This window comes from Periophthalmus magnuspinnatus, chromosome 4, assembly GCF_009829125.3.
Source record: "Periophthalmus magnuspinnatus isolate fPerMag1 chromosome 4, fPerMag1.2.pri, whole genome shotgun sequence".
Classification (NCBI taxonomy): Eukaryota; Metazoa; Chordata; class Actinopteri; order Gobiiformes; family Gobiidae; genus Periophthalmus; species Periophthalmus magnuspinnatus.
The window spans coordinates 20,988,246-21,004,416 of record NC_047129.1 but is presented as its reverse complement, the minus strand read 5'-3'; the positions used below and the strand labels follow the sequence as shown (position 1 = coordinate 21,004,416).

At 40.9% G+C, this 16,171-nt stretch overlaps 2 protein-coding genes across 2 annotated transcripts in view; one reads left to right on the top strand and one right to left on the bottom strand.

Annotated features, from left to right (window-relative positions):
• The window catches only part of szt2 (SZT2 subunit of KICSTOR complex), a 99,644-nt gene that overhangs the window by 28,065 nt on the left and 55,408 nt on the right, over positions 1–16,171 (top strand). The window contains exons 19-27 of the mRNA XM_055221041.1: positions 533–701; positions 1,378–1,495; positions 2,457–2,570; positions 5,264–5,458; positions 6,296–6,384; positions 7,622–7,757; positions 7,827–8,120; positions 9,624–9,813; positions 11,971–12,021. Coding sequence (XP_055077016.1) covers positions 533–701; positions 1,378–1,495; positions 2,457–2,570; positions 5,264–5,458; positions 6,296–6,384; positions 7,622–7,757; positions 7,827–8,120; positions 9,624–9,813; positions 11,971–12,021 — 1,356 coding nt within the window. The remainder of the gene's footprint in view (positions 1–532; positions 702–1,377; positions 1,496–2,456; positions 2,571–5,263; positions 5,459–6,295; positions 6,385–7,621; positions 7,758–7,826; positions 8,121–9,623; positions 9,814–11,970; positions 12,022–16,171) is intronic.
• dohh (deoxyhypusine hydroxylase/monooxygenase) overlaps positions 1–16,171 on the bottom strand; it is a 272,673-nt gene that overhangs the window by 203,462 nt on the left and 53,040 nt on the right. The window lies entirely within an intron of this gene.

Sequence of the window (16,171 nt, the reverse complement as noted above, 5' to 3'; positions counted from 1 at the left end):
CTATTCAACGGTACTGGAGAGAAGAATCTGACCGATAGTCAATCCTCGGATTCAGGAGGAACAATGTGGTTTTCGCCCCAGTCATGGATCACTGGACCAGCGCTATACTCTCCGGTGCTCGAGGCCCAACCTGTCCATATGTTTTTTGTGGATCGGGAGAAGGCATTTGACCGTGTCCCTTGTGGTGTCCTGTGGGGGGTGCTCCAGGAGGATCTCATCTCTGCTGTTTGCAGATGATGTTGTCCTGATGGCTTCATCAAACCAAGACCTGCCACATGCACTGGGGCAGTTTGCACCTCAGAATCCCCCTGGAAGAGCTGGGGAAAGTGTGTGTGTAGAAAGGGAAGTCTGGGGCTCTCTGCCAAATAGGATATTTCGAGGCCCTTCTACAGACATGAAACAATAGAAAGGTGAAAGGTGATGTTACCCTGACTTCACTACGATGTCCCATGTGCAGTAGTGTATGTGTAGTAGTATACATGTAGTAGTGTAGCGTGTTGACTGCAGTTGTACTTTTGTGTGTGGTAAACAGCTTCTCCACAGATGACGATAACGACACTGAGCTGGAGGCGCTGGACGTGGACTCTGATCTAAGCCTGGTGACCGAGTGCTGGGTGGAGCCTCAGAGCGGCTCAGTGCTGCCCCCCTCAGAGCAGCTACGTCATCTCCAGGGTCTGCAATACCAGCAGATACCCCAGGCAGTCAGTATTCCTGCCCTACACAACATTCACATTACATGTACACCATCTTGGGCCTGATAAGCCATGTAATCTTAATTTTAAGATGAAGATGTAACTGACAAAACATAACCTGGGTGTGTCTGAGCTGGTTTGATAGCTCAGTGGGATAAGTGCAGTGGGTGCAGGTGAGTCGGGTTGACTCACTCCACTTAAACTTTTATATGATGTAAGCCTCACCAGCTACCTATTTAAAGCCTTGTATCAAACTAGGGCACAAACAATGCCACGACGACTAATTTATACGATTGCTAAACTTTAAAGGTCCTGTATCTGATTTTTACTGTCTTTAAAAAACAGAACTAGTTCATTTTAAACAGTTTCCAGTGGTCAGTTATTCAACTTTCAGAGACCAGAGCAAAGTATTGGCATCACTGTAAAGCTAACAGCAACAAGCATGCTAAGCGTGCACTTTCTGATCATTGTACGATACAATGCTTTCTAATTAGATGCACACAGTACACAGCAGACTTATTTTGTCCTCAGGAGCTGCTTATACACTATATATATATTGGGGCAAGACACATTTTGCTCAAATACATGGGAAAAATTGGGTACCAGATACCCCGGGTAGTCATTACTTTAAGTACTGTTCACTGGGAGTCCTCATAACAATGACCCTCTTTCTGTAATGGCTCAGATCTTCCCTGGAGACCTGGCCTGCATGTCCACCATGATGACCTTTGAACACTTGAGCCAGCTGTGCCATAAAAAGGAGCAGGTGTGTTCACTGCCCCCCACAGTTCAGGAGGTCACAGGTACGGCACCAGAAATGTCCCATATTTTTAAGGCTTCATTAGTTAGCACATAGTGTGATAGTTTCTTGTCATATCACCGACCCCCTTACTGTATTACTGCTTGTGATATCTGTATATGTAGTTCTTGGTGTATGTATACAGTATGTAATTCACTATCTTTACATGCACCAAGGAAACTGGATGACTGCCCTGGTCCAATTTAAACTGTTAAATGCATGTAAACCCGGGAACTACGTTTAAGGTGTTATTGAATCTCAAAGATTCCAATAACACATTTGGAGAAGTATGTTCTCTGATACCTGCTGCATGTAACAGTGCACATCTGGAGAAGTATGTACTTTGATACCTGCTACATGTAACAGTGCAATCCAATTTACATTAGGCACAGGTGAAGAGAAGCATTCAACTGCAATGAAGTAAGAAACAGCCAGTAAAATATAAGACATGTGTGGGCGTTTACTCATTCATATTAGATCCGCAGCGATGACGAACGATGGCCACTCGACCCATCCCCAGTGAGCACATGTTGTCTTGTTTTAGTCCACAACGTTAAAGCGAAAATGAAAACTACGAGAGCATTATAAGTATTTGTGTTGCAAATCACTTCTAGCGCAGTTCATAGCATGTCTGAAAATTAAACGTTTAACGTAAATGAAATCTCGCTTATCTATATGATACGTACAACCACACTTTTGGCAGATAGTCATTTTTAGTAATTGTACCTCCTAACCTGTGCTAATGCTAACTTACTGCAAGCTCCTGAATGGCTTATGGCCCCCCCTTTGCTCCTATTTGGTTCTTTGACCTGCTGTAGACTGGGATGGTGGGCTGACAGGGATGGTGGTCTGACAGGTTTTGGGGATAAAGACTTGAAATAATTTGAATTTGTTTCTTTAGTGCGCTCAGATTTCTCTGTGCATGCAAATACAGTGATGATATTTCATAGTTATTCTGTCCATAGGAGAGCACACAAGCGTCGATGACAGCATCCACATGGTCCCTTTTCAATTTGATCTGATGCAGCTGCTTCCCCGGTGCCAGCAAGTGGAGCTGTTCTTTCTTACTTTCAGCACAGGTACTCTCTACCAACTAGCCAAAATGCTGTAGATGCTTATTTAGGATCTGATACATTCAGTTCCACTTTGGGATGGTCCAATCACAATTGCTAATTTGCAGCTTCTGTCTTTGAAATGCGGAAAACACTTCTCTCAGTGTTCTTGTTCTTTTACTATGGATCATACCTGGACGACTAGGGGATTACACAGAGAATCTAAATGTTACATTTAAAATCTGTCAACTGGACAAAAGGTTTTGGAGTGAAGATGTTTCACTGCTCATCTAAGCTACTTCTTCAGTTCTGGTCAGATTGCTGGTGGACACTGTCTTATATCTACCTGAAGGGAGGGGTAACTACTGTATTTTCTGAACTATACGTCACTCCGGAGTAAGTCACACCAGCGAAAAATGCATAATAATGAAGAAAAAAAACACACTTTTTAGGGATATTTATTTTACAAAATCTGAGACCAAGAACAAACATTTTATCTTTAGAGGCAAGTTATAATAATAACAATAAAATGGAGAACAACTGGCTGAAGAGCAGTACAACACGCTAACGTAACACATTTATATTTATTCAGCTACGTGAAGCTAGGCAGCAAACTGAATACATGTCTGGTATGTTAACTTAAGATATTAACAGCTTATCAGATAACTAAAGTATAAAAAACAAGCTAACAAGTTTACTCTCGATCTCACTACCAATCACTATATCCATTGAATTCTTCATCCTCAGTGTTGCTTCTGAACAGCTTGCATCGAATCATTCAGGGAGCTGAAGGATGATATTAAAACAGATTGCATTCAAAATATTGAGGATGCCATTCTGGAGCTTTTGAAAATACAGAAGCAGTTCATGACTGACTGATCAAGAAGGACGCTCCAGAAGGGATAATAACAGAATTCAAGTTGTGAAAAAAGGGGTAGATTTGCCTTTATTGAGGCCCTCCTAAACGAGAACCTGGGGTTTGCACCACCACTTGAACTCAACATCAAAAGAGTCCACCGTGGTCGCTAGACCACCTAAAGATGCCACGCCAAGATCGATAGTGGTAAAGTTGTTAAGTTACAGAAGCAAGGAAGCGATCATTACCGCAGTGTGGCAGAAACGGGGCTTCGCGTATGTGGGGCCGAGAATAATCATTGATCATGATTATGCACCGGAGATTTTTAGGCAGTGGAAGGAATATACAGAGGCAAAGAAAGTGCTTAAAGAAAGGTAAATACGCTTCCAAACTCCATTTTCAGCAAGGCTCCGGGTGTTTCATGATGAAGGGATGCAGATGTACAACACAGCGGCGGAGGCAACCAAGAATATGGCTGCAAGGGGCTACCAAGTGACTGTGGTGACACCGGTGGAGGATGTGTTTGAGAGGATGAAGCGTTTAACGTGGCAGCTAGAGGAGGATGTCAGGCGACGGCAAGACCAGGGTTCAAGCAAAAACTGGACGCTTTCAGGAGATCACCACTGGACCCAGTCGAGTGACTGTTTTAATCGGCTTAAATCAAAGTGCATGAGAGAGCATGCCTGTAGTGAGAGTTTTTAGAGCTCCGGTTCAGACAAAGCTAACAAAGATACGAGCTGTTGGAGACAGTGCGAGGAAGAGGTGGCAAATCATGTTAATATTTTTTGGACTTGCCCCCAAGGGGTATTACTAGTAAGTGGTTAAGGGCAGAGGCACCAAAAATGAAAAACTGGGTTGATGTGATGCATGATATTTATGTTATGGAGAAATTGACTTATACTTTAACATTAGAAACAGATAAATTTGAGAATATATGGAAAGACTAGCTGGATTTTGTAAAACCACTAAGATCTGATTTTATCTAAATGACATTGTTCCCTTTTTTGTTCTGCTACTCAGAAAAAAAAAAGATGAACAATAACACATCTAAGAAAAAAAGGATGTGCACCAATTGTACACTGCATACATATTTTGCCCTGCAAAATGAAAAAAAAAAAGATCTGTATCTCACTATGTTCAAAGGTAGTGGTTTGTGGCTTTAAAATGGAGATGCATGACAGATTGAGGTCCCGAAGAGCTCTCACAATGGTGTTGGTACATTCTCTTATGGAGTGGCTGTTTTTTTTCCTCCAATATAACCCTCACTGAAGTCTTCACTACACTGAATGGAGTAGACCATATTGCTTTGTTTGTACCTCAGGGTTTTGTCTTTTGGGTGAACCAGTTTCTGTTTTGAAATTGATTATAGGTTTGTAATGTGGTCTACTCCATCCAGTGTAGTGAAGACTGCAGTGAGCCAAAGAAAATAAATTGTTTTAGAGGGGAGTTAAAGAGGCCAATATCTATACTGGAATTGATAAATCACACATATCTATAAATAATACTGATTGCCGCCTAGCCAAAACCACTGGTCTGATGACCAGACCTCCCCATTTACCCGGGACAGTCCCAGTTTTGAGCCCTGTGTTCCCAGTCCCAGCAGCTTTGTCCAAAAGCATTGATTTGTTCCAGTTTTATACAAGAATTGTCCCAGGTGTCCCTATTTTTGATTACTCTGATGCCTGCTACATTTGCACTGACAGAGGTCCCTCCAATTATATACTGACCCACAAGTGAGTCAAGAATGGACAATGTTATGCACTCTTTTCACAGTTTTATTTATACCAACCGTCCCAACCCAGATGTGTCCCAGTTTTTAATTTTGAAATTCTGATCACCCTACCTGTTTTGTCTGTGTATGCAGCACTGCAGAGCTCAGAGCCCCAGCCCTGTGTGCCCAACGACCTGCTTCTGAGCCTATTCCACAGCAGCCTGGCCCAGGAGCTGAGTGACAGGGAGGTGCCTCTGTGTGAGCGCGACCACAATGCCTTGGTCCAACACATCCTACAGCGAGAACGCCACGGACACACACCACCATTCTGTGTACTGCCGAGCACAGGTCAGCACTGAGGCACTGAAATTTGTTACAGACAGCCTTCATGAGATTCTGAACAAAAAAGCCAATGAAGACAACTCTCTGTCTGCATCCACAATTGCATGGCCACTCCTCAAAAACTCAATGAGAAGTGAAAAGAAATTATCGTAATCCAATGAAATTTGGTACACTCATTCTTTGTATGACCTAGAGCAAAAAAAGTGTAGTCCCCATAGAACTGTCTCCAACATGAAGGCGGCCATTCTGAATCAAAATGTGCAGATGGTCGTAATCTAGACCTCGTACATTAATGATCTTGTCCTAGGTTTTTATCCGACGGACTCCAAACTGAGGCAGCAACATCAGGACATTTCTGGGATTAAAAGTTGTTAAAATAATTTGTATAAGTCTCAGAGTGTGGTCATGACACGCTTTTAATGAAGCAACCATTTTGAAAGTGAAAAAAATATCCTTGAAACTTTGGAGACATTGTCAGATTCAGACAAACCCAATGTAGTTTCTGTGGATTTAGATGAGCTGGACAAAATGATGTTTGGATTCAAATTTTATCTTTAAAAATGGCTCTCCAGCACCCCCTTTTTTAGTTTTCATTTTTTCTTTTATTTGTTTAATCAAACATGAAAGGATGACATAAAACTGCTTCTGGCATGGTTTTAATTAGGGAACAATGTTATAACATGGTGGAATCGCCAAAGAAGGGTATTATGCACAGAATCTTGCATAATACCCCCATAGTAATATTTTTTAGCTCATAAGTGCTCCGGGCTTGTGTGTGTGTAAGAGACATCAGTTTGGTTCATGTGATGTGTAGTATGAAATGTGTTCTCCTTCTTATTTCAGAGGAGCGTCTCCAGCCACTGGGCAAACAAGCTACCCACCACACCAGTGGGGACAGTAAAGAGGTGATCAGCTCTACCAGCACACTGCAGGTAATTCTTCTAACAGGGCATCTGATAAGCCTATGTCCATATGTACTTCTATACATACTATAGTGTAACTGTGCGAACTGCCAAAACTTTACATACAGTATTATTGTTGTCATGATACAAAAATGTCTGATAATCGAATACAGATTCTGATACCACGCTCATAATAAAAGCACTCTTTATTTAGATAAAAGAATGTGATTTTCAACATTAAATCAGTACTTACTTTTATATTACCATGTTACCCTATATCTATGTAATCCCTCGTCCAGGTAGGTTCCATAGCTTGTACTAGTCTATATGGTCTTACACTTGTTCTTATACAGCTCAAGCTATTCAGGAACGATTCATTTCTGTCCTGTGAGTATGACTTATTTTTGTATTGATACTTGCTCAAATGAGTATCTAGTTTCGATACTAGTTTCCTAGTATAATATGATTTTTCAATACTTTTGACACCCTATACAATATACACACTTGTGAAACCGTAACTCTGAAAGACATCAGACATCAAACTCGCATGATTTGGATGTAATCAGGACTATGAATGACAGCATTAATTAATTATTGGGTTTAACTATTTATATAAATTTTAAATTATAAAAGTGAAATGTTTAAATATAAATGTTACTTTTTCATTCAGAATGTTTTCTTTTTTTCACCTGGTCATAGAAGATGATAATCTATTCTATCTATCTAGACAGTTTAATTGAAGATAAACTTAGGATTTCACTGTTTTTTTTGTGATGTGTCTTTGATCGTGTTTTTTCTTATATTAATGTCATATATAGTATGTAAAGCTGAACATTTTTCGAGAAATATAAAATTGTGATTAGATTTGTTCTAATAATGGGATTCTGTTCAACATTTGCATTTTAAATGGGAAAAAAAAACAAAAAACAAATATGAACTGACAAACTAATGCAGAATTGCATTTTAGAACAGGTTTGTACAGATCTAAACTACAGGGTCAGCAGGTTTTATGCACAATAAGGTTTTGTTTTTTCTGGTACTTTTCAGCATAATTTTCAGCCTTTGCGATTCGCTAATTAATGATAAATGGCTATTTCAATTTGGTTGTGATTAATTTGGTCGCCCTAATAGTCATTCACATCAAGTTTTCTGTCTAGTATGTCCAGTATTTGGGTGAGGTATGAGAAGGGCAGTGGCTGTGTGACGAGGCTAGTCGATCCTTTTAAAGCAGTCCTGTGTTGTCCTGTGATGTCCTGTGTTTTGTCAGAGTCTGAACACCACAGAGCTGGTCGAGGAAGAGCCTCTGCTGCCTGCTCCATACTCCTCTCCTCAGTGGAGGTGCTATGCCAAGTCCATCAGCTCCCAGCACATCCTGCTCACATTGGTGCCCGCCACCTTCAATGGTACGCTTTGCTTTGCTCTCCACTTAAACACTGTGAGCCCCCTCCCTGTTCTAAAGGCTGTTTTTGCAGATCTGCAGATGTTGATGGCTTCAGGGCTGGAGAGTGACAGCAGCACCGGGAGCACTCAGGACGAGGACACCCTGACCACCAGTGTGCGCTCCCATGTGGACTCTCTGTGTGCCAGTCTGGACAGGTCTGAATGCGGGCCCCTGACAGCCAGTGTGGAGCACTCTGAAGGGAGGCCCCTGACCTCCTGTGTGTCCCCCAGTCTGGATGGACTCAGCACTACCTGTTCTCCCCCTGATGCCTGGGGCCCCGGGGATCAGCCAATGTCTGAGAATGAGAGCATCAACTCCAGCTCAGGTCAGTGGTTCTTGGTATTGATATTTTCTGACCAGTGAAAACATACTGTACGTTTTAGACTAGTTGTTTGTGTCAGAGTTCTGCCTGTTTTCATGTTTATCCCCAGTCCTGTTCTGTTTTCCTGCCTGTTCCCTGCAGCTGCCATTCATTTCCTAATCAGCCCAGGGTAGCCTATATATATTCCCTCTGTTCATTCAGTGTTAGCTAGATGGTTGCTGTGTCAAGAGAGACACTCAAGCTCTGTATTTGAATAAATCTGTTGTTTGCATTTCTGCAATTCTGCATTCTGGACCTGTATTAATCCCTGTCTGAGGGACCTGCTCTTGAGTTTATTTTTCCAGCCTGTTTCCCATGTTGATTCCCCAAAGTGGAAGAGATTTTAGTTGATATTAAATAAGACATTCATTCCTCAGTTAATTCCTGATTTTTCATATTAAGAATTACCTGTTTGAAGGCCACTTTCTGTTGTATTTGCTGAGACTTAAAAGTTTGACTGTATTCTCTTTGTTGCATTTGAGTCCAGTTTACCTGCATGATAGTTTGTGTTATGTTATTTCTGTCATTCCGAACAAAAGCAGGAGTGCAGTGCAACATGCCATATCAGGCAAAATACAGGCGTAATTGATGACTCTAGAGGCAAGGCAAGATTCCCCATAGAGCGGTCACTAGCCATACTAGTTAAGTTTTTCGGTTTATGTACTTTGACAATTCCTACCAGCAAAAGTGCAAAAATTTCTCACAAAACATGAGGGCTTTCAAAACTCACTCCCAGCATCTTTAGCAACAGGTTTGATTGACAGCTTTACTAAGCCCCCACCCACTGCCAGACCAGTGGTGTGAGCGGGAAGGGGTGTTACCTTCACCCTCTCTACTGATTGGCTCTTTGGTTCCTATGATACACACACTCAAATTTCCAAATATGGAACTCTGCTCCAAATCAGCTGTAACTGCTATCCTTGATGAGCTTCATTTGGCTGGAACCAAACATTATGGGTGACATTACACTCAGTCCACTTCGTTATACAGTTTATGGTTAACTCGTGTGATTAATCAAGGAAAATCAATGCATTAATCTTGAATTGAGGCAAATTAATTCTGCAGTCTGTATTGACTAAACACACTATTTTAGATTTCACAGCGAGGCTTCCCTGAACTAGTCACTAGGTCGTAATAGCCAGTCACACCTGCAAGTGACAATGAAGGACCTTTAACTCCGCGAAACCTGGTCATGTAGGCACGTTTAGACCACCTGAACCCTGTGATCATAAAATACAATGTTTAGACTTAAATAGTATTCATCAATGTATTTATATTTATAATTGTATTTATTTAGAAATAATTAAATTATTTAGCCTAAATAGAAAATTGTAATTCTTTTAAGCTTTTAGGTTGAGCTTAAACAATGACATTAAAATAAACATACAATGCATTTAATCCTGATAAATCCTATTTCAATAGTGTGATTATCAGCACTATATAAGTGTTTCTTCGGTGTACATGCAGATGTGGACAGAGAGAAAGTGGTGATGCCAGAGCTCCCTGTCAGCGCGAGTGCTCCCCAAGCCAGGGCCTCTCAGCTCGGGGCCTCTCAGCTCATGTGTCCTGTGTACGTGTACAGCTGTGCCCTGGAGCAGCTCAGGGAGCAGCTGGTGCAGCCCATGTCCAGCCGCCGACCCACCGACATCTTCCTCAGGTGACCACTCTGACGTCACACTTCTAGGTGTTCACTTAGCCTCACTCACTACGTACCTCACTACGCACTGGAAATCTAAAGCCTCTTTACAATGGCACGTGTTGCTTGGGATGCCTCAGAGCGGGTCTGTTTGGTGTGGTTCCTTCCAACAGAGTTGTGTTTCCATGCCCCGAGCACGTCTTCGGGTCTAAGGGCAGGGCTCTGCTCTGTGAGACACTGACGTGACCCAAATGTTACAAAGGTTTTATTAATACATAAACTAATTACATAAACAATTATATTTGAATAAGGCAGATTTCAGCAATTCAGTTTGTGGCACTGTGAGACGTGGCTGACATGTTTACGTATGTTATGTAATGGTTGATTACCGTATTTTCCGCACTATAAGGCGCACCTAAAAGCCTTTAATTTTCTCAAAAACCCACAGTGCGCCTTATAATCCGATGCGCCTTATATATGGATCAATATTGGTCAATTATGACACCCGTAGTCAGGAGGCGTCGCTGAAGTAATAGCGGTAATAACCCTTTAAGGACCGAGCACACAATGGGCAAGTATAGCTCACCTAGACCTAGACTTTTATTATTTTTTAGCCATAAAAATCATGTTAAACGAAGTATCAGCATTTGCTGCATTTTTTCCACACAACTACTTCTATTTTACACATCCATCTGTATTTTTTCTTTTACGCGTCGAATAAATGAGTGAAAATCCCCGCAGCCCCGCGCTCTCATTCGTCACCTTCGAGGGACAACAGAGGCAGATTACCGTAATGACGGTAAAATATTTAGATTGCCCCGTGTCTCCGCTTTGAGACGCCGTTTGAATTTACATGAGAGCACGACTGGGCGCGGAGTTACGCTGCTGGAAAGTCCGCAACCCGCTCTATCTGCGACAGGATCCGACGCTATAGGGATAACGGGGAGACAGCGCCAGGCGACATACGCCACAATCTGCCAATGGATCGCGGATGCCTGGGCTGATATATCAGTCTCAACTGTGGTCCGAGTTTCACGAAGGCAGGAATTGTCACTGAACTGTTAGACAACAGCAGCGACACGGATAATGGCGATTTTGACGAGACGGAATCGGGCACTTTGAATGAGCTCGACCAACTGTTCAACTCAGACACTGAAGAGGAAGAACTTGACGGATTCGTGAATGAGGAATGAACTGAAAAAGTGAGGTTTTACGTGTTTCTTTCACGTGTTTACAACTAAACAAGGCTGGGAGATATTGTGAATGTGGACATTAACGTTTTGAACAATGTTGAGTATTGTTATTACGTTTGCACCTATTTCGAGAGTTACTATATTGTGAATGCATTAACTTGTTTTGTGAGTTTGACTGACTTATCTGTTTTGTTGACATTCCCTTCAGCGCAGCTCCATCTCGTGGATGCGTAACACAACCCCAGATACTACAGTAGTTTATATTCTATGCGCCTTATAATGCGGTGCGCCCTATATATGAAATTTGTTTTAAAATAGTCCATTCATTGAAGGTGCGCCTTATATTCCGATGCGCCTTATAGTGCGGAAAATACGGGTATACATTCTACAGTTCACTTGTTTGACCACCTGATGGTGCTGGTGTATTTGTAATACCTGTAAGAAAATTTACTTGACTTGTTTTCTTGTTCTAACAGAACAGACTAACATCTTTTCCACGACCACAGGTGTCTTTTGATATGGTTGTTTAAGAAATGAGAAGCAACTCATAATTGCCCATATAGTAATTATCTAATAGGAGGCTCCTACCTATTTGCTTAGTTAAATCCAGGTGGTGACTTTTTTTTTTTTGGCCAGTGTATAACTTCCCTTTAAAGATGAAGCGTTTGTTCTTGGTCTTGGATTGTGTAAAATAAATTTCCCCCAAAAATCCAACTTGTATTCCAGTGCCACTTATATATGTTTTTTTCTTCATTATTACGCATTTTTCCGCTGGTGCGACTTATACTCCGGAGCGACTAAAGTATGGTAGGTATGTGTTTCAGTATAAACACTTACTGTGCGAAGGGCTGTCAATGTTGTCCATTGAATACACCAGCATTTTTGTTCTGAAGACTACACTATACATGTGAACTTGTCAGAGTTCAATCGTGGTTTCCTGTGGGAGAAAGTGCATTAACAGTTGTGTTCATTCTTGCCCCTGGAGATCTTCACTTCCTACAGACCTGTGGGACTTGTGTCAGCAGATGAAGTTCAGGTAGCTCTTCCTTCTCTTCTGGTCATGCTGAGAGCACATCCTACTTATAATTATTGCACTACCTTTTTCTCAATGTAACTTAGGGGTGGGCGATATGTCAAAAAAAATCACTATATTTTTAAATGATTTTGACTTCATCATGATTCATGTAGACTGTTTTGAGCTCTTACAGGCAATATAAACATGCTCAAGTTCACTATGATTGTTTACTTTTGTCACTCACTCAGAGAATGGCAGAGGCTGAGGAGTAGGGAGGAGTGAGTAGAGGAAACGTGTCTGTTTTGGAGCCTAGAACTGCATGAAATGCATACATTAAATAATTACTGAATCACAATCTGATGATTTCTCAATCTCAATTCTCAATTTACTTTTTTTTTCACAATGGTCAACATTATATAAGGCGCATACATATACACACATTTAGCATATACACATGCACATTTACACACTCAGGAATTTTACATACTACATACAGAAGTGTATATTATACACGTATTTCTGTTTACATATATGCCAGTATATAAATTACACTCTGAGTAGGCAGGTAGCTATGTTTTACTTTTGCCATTTGAGTTTGACAAGCTAAATAAATAAATAAAATAGAAACGGACAGAAAGAAGTATATATACTGATAAAATTAAATGAAAGAGAAAGAAAAAATAATAATATGGACTATAATGAAATTACATAAAAATAAAGCAAATAAAATTAAATACAGGGTTCTTTTTGTGTCTTTGGTCACTATATATGTAATAATATATATATACACACACACACACACACATATACTCTTCCAGCAGTTTACATTTTAGATTTCTTTTGAATATAGGCAATGAGGCAAACAGTTTAATATCAATGTTTAATTCATTCCATATTTGTGGTCCTCTATAGCAGACACCAAAGCTGGTACATTTTAATTTTCTAAAGTAAACGTACCAGCTTTTTCCTTGTATTGTGCTGTTGAGAGGATAAGTGCAGTGGGATAAGATCGACTGTTTAGTTTTATATCTGTTTGGCAAGAAGATGCTAAAAAGGTTTTGGTAATATTTAAGCACAGTTTATTCCATTTGAACCAAGTATTTACCTTTACCAAATATTCATTCAGAAGTTTCCCTAGCTGGTCCAGGTTTTTATGTGATATAAATAGATTTGTGTTATCAGCAAATTGTCTTTTGTTCCAATGACATTCACAAAGTACTAAGCCATTTATATAAAAAATAAAAGTGGCCCCATAATGGATCATTGTGGGACTCCTGTCTCAATGATTTTTGTGTCTGAATTTTGTTCCTCAAGATGCACATATTGCTCTCTTCCACAAATATAGCTTCTGAGCCACTGGAGTGCGATTCCCCTCACACCATACTGCATTAATTTACCAAAAAGAGTTTCATGATCAATGGTATCAAATGCCTTTGAAAGATCTAGAAACACTCCAATATACCATATACCATACTATCCTCACCATGTGACGATTTTACCAAAACAGCAGATCATCACAGGAATGAGCTCATGATTCGATTTATAGCATCATATCGCCCAACCCCAATGTAATTTACAGTCCACTCTCTATAACCGTGATAGTGAGTCAAAGGTAGCAGAATAATTGTGTGGTTGGTTCTGGCTTTGGCTCTGGCTATGGGACTGAGTGAGGTTCTGGTTGAGCTGGGAATGTGCTGAGTAACACTGCAGACTGGTTAAAGTTCCTTCTGATCCTTGCTACGTTGGTGTGCTGATATCGCCTTATATCTAACCACAGAACCTACTGCCACTCAAAGGTCTCTTTTTGTGTTTCTGTCATTTGGGTATCACAGGCAGTAATCTGAGCAGGTATGCACAAACGTGTTCTCCACTGTCACTTCCTGAAAACTCACCAGAGAGCAATACCATATCCTGGCGTAGACAGACTGTGCAAAAGCATAGGGTCCCTCACAAAATTTGGTAATAAGTGTGCTTGTGTTTAATTTGTTTATTTTTAAGTCAGAGATGCCAGTAAATTAGCTTGTGGCATGGGTATGGGTGATCTAAAACAGTGATTGGGGTACCACCTTGAAGACAGCTAAATTAATACAATATAAAGCAGTTAATATGGGAATGCGACCTCCGATCTAGAGATGAAACTGATCAAATTTGGCAAACTAGAGGCCCTCGACATATGCTGCAACATATTGTTGCTGTGTCCTTATGCAAAACATTTTACCCACCTGAGTCATCCTGCTGGACTGGAGACAGTTGGTCAGTCTGCCCCAGGGCATCTGTGGCTACATGAGTAGCCTCACAGAGTTTAGAGTGAATGAATAATGAATACAGAGTTCAGTGTACGATGAAGGTGAGAGAAAGAGCAGAGAAGGAGTAGAAGAGAAGCATGTGCCGAGGAGAGAAGGAGGATGAGAGCGACGTAGGAGGGAGAGAGAAGCAGGAGAGGAGTACAGGAGGAGGAGAGGAACACAGAAGGGGGGGAGGAAGGAGAAGGAGAGGCGCACAGGCGGGGGAGAGAAGCACAGGAGGAGCAGGGAAGCATGTGAGGAACAGACAAGAAGAAGGAGGAGGAGCGAAGCATTTGTGGAACAGCAGAGGAGAGGAGCATGTGAGGAGCAGAGAAGGAGGAGGAAAGAAACACAACATTATGTAAACTAGTATCCTTACCCATCTGGTTAAAAGTATTTGTGCAGCTTTCAGTGCTGAGCAGATGACTTTAAGTAACAGCATGTTGTGCGTGGACATGTTTTTGGCGAGTTTTGTTAAACCTTCAGCATGCAGAGGGTTGGGCTGCTTGGTGTTGGGCTTGTTTGGTCTGTGGATGGATTTGTAGTCATAGACATATGGGTCTATTCACTTTAATCAAATGTATTTATTTTAAAGTGAGACTAAACACCTAAACTCCGCCCACAACCACATTTGAAATAGAGCTGCTAAACTGGGCAGTACCTCAAGGACTAAAGAGTGAGGTAGAGTAGGGGTGGGGTCTGGGGATATGAGGAACATTGTGATTGGTCGAACAAGTATCCACAGTTTCCGGTAGTTGTGATGTCACCAACTATCAGTGGCCTCTGGAAATTGCAGAGGCCACTGATAGGTGGTGGGCCGAGAGCCTTTCTTTCTTGAAAATATAGGTCTCCACTGAGGGAGGACACATAGTTCAACATGTAAGTAGAATGTATATTACTCAATGAGACCCGCTTTGTTGCCACTCGAGAGTCTTGTATATTCTTCACAAAATTCACACTTTTATCTTCTCAGTTTTTCATCACAAAGCTCACAGCATCTGGAGATCTGCTTCATATAAGAATAATGTGAGTGTTAGAAGTAGGGATGGAACGATATTAAAATTTAGACTCACTTTTGATTATTGTGACCAAAATAATCACGGTAATTGTTAAACCAAGGCAGTATATTTTCACAATGGATATTTTCAGATCAAATTTGTCAAACAACACAGGATGACTGTCTCACAAATGTACATGTAAGTTGCTGTCGTTTGCCCTTGGAGCCGTATCGTTTTTTCAACAGGCTCTGCAGATTGGTGATTTTTCAAATGCATAATAATTTCACACATCAAATTTCACCTTCTTGAGTGGAGGATATGTCATCGGGATCCAGATCCACTGCCTGTGCATGACGGTGACTGGGGTGATGAAAAACCATCCCCAATTCAGAACAGGCAAAGAAGCTAAAAAGTTTTATTGCTATGATAGAGTGCCCCCTTGTGGGCAAACACCAGACCTAACATCTAAACATTGCATTGAAACCAGAAACATGAGGCAGTCTGGTGCCATAAAGGCCATTATAATCGTGTGCGATGATCATGATTAATTGCAGACCTTTTTTTAATCACAATTAACGATATTATCGAATATTGTCCCATCCATAGTTAGAAGATGGTGAACATTTGCAGACAACAAAGCCATTATCTTTTGTATCAGCGCAACTCAACCACCACATGGCTATATTTATTTGTGTTTATAGATTAGTTTAAGATTTTCTGAAATGACAATATTGCAACATCCGTCAACACACAAAATAATTATTCTGTTGGTTTCCTTGTTTTCCTGATGCTTTATTGGTATTGGTTATTATGTTAGTTGCTGTGAAAGACTGGTACAGTGCAGTGATTTTTAATTAGAGCCATTGTACAGGCGCACAATATGAGTCT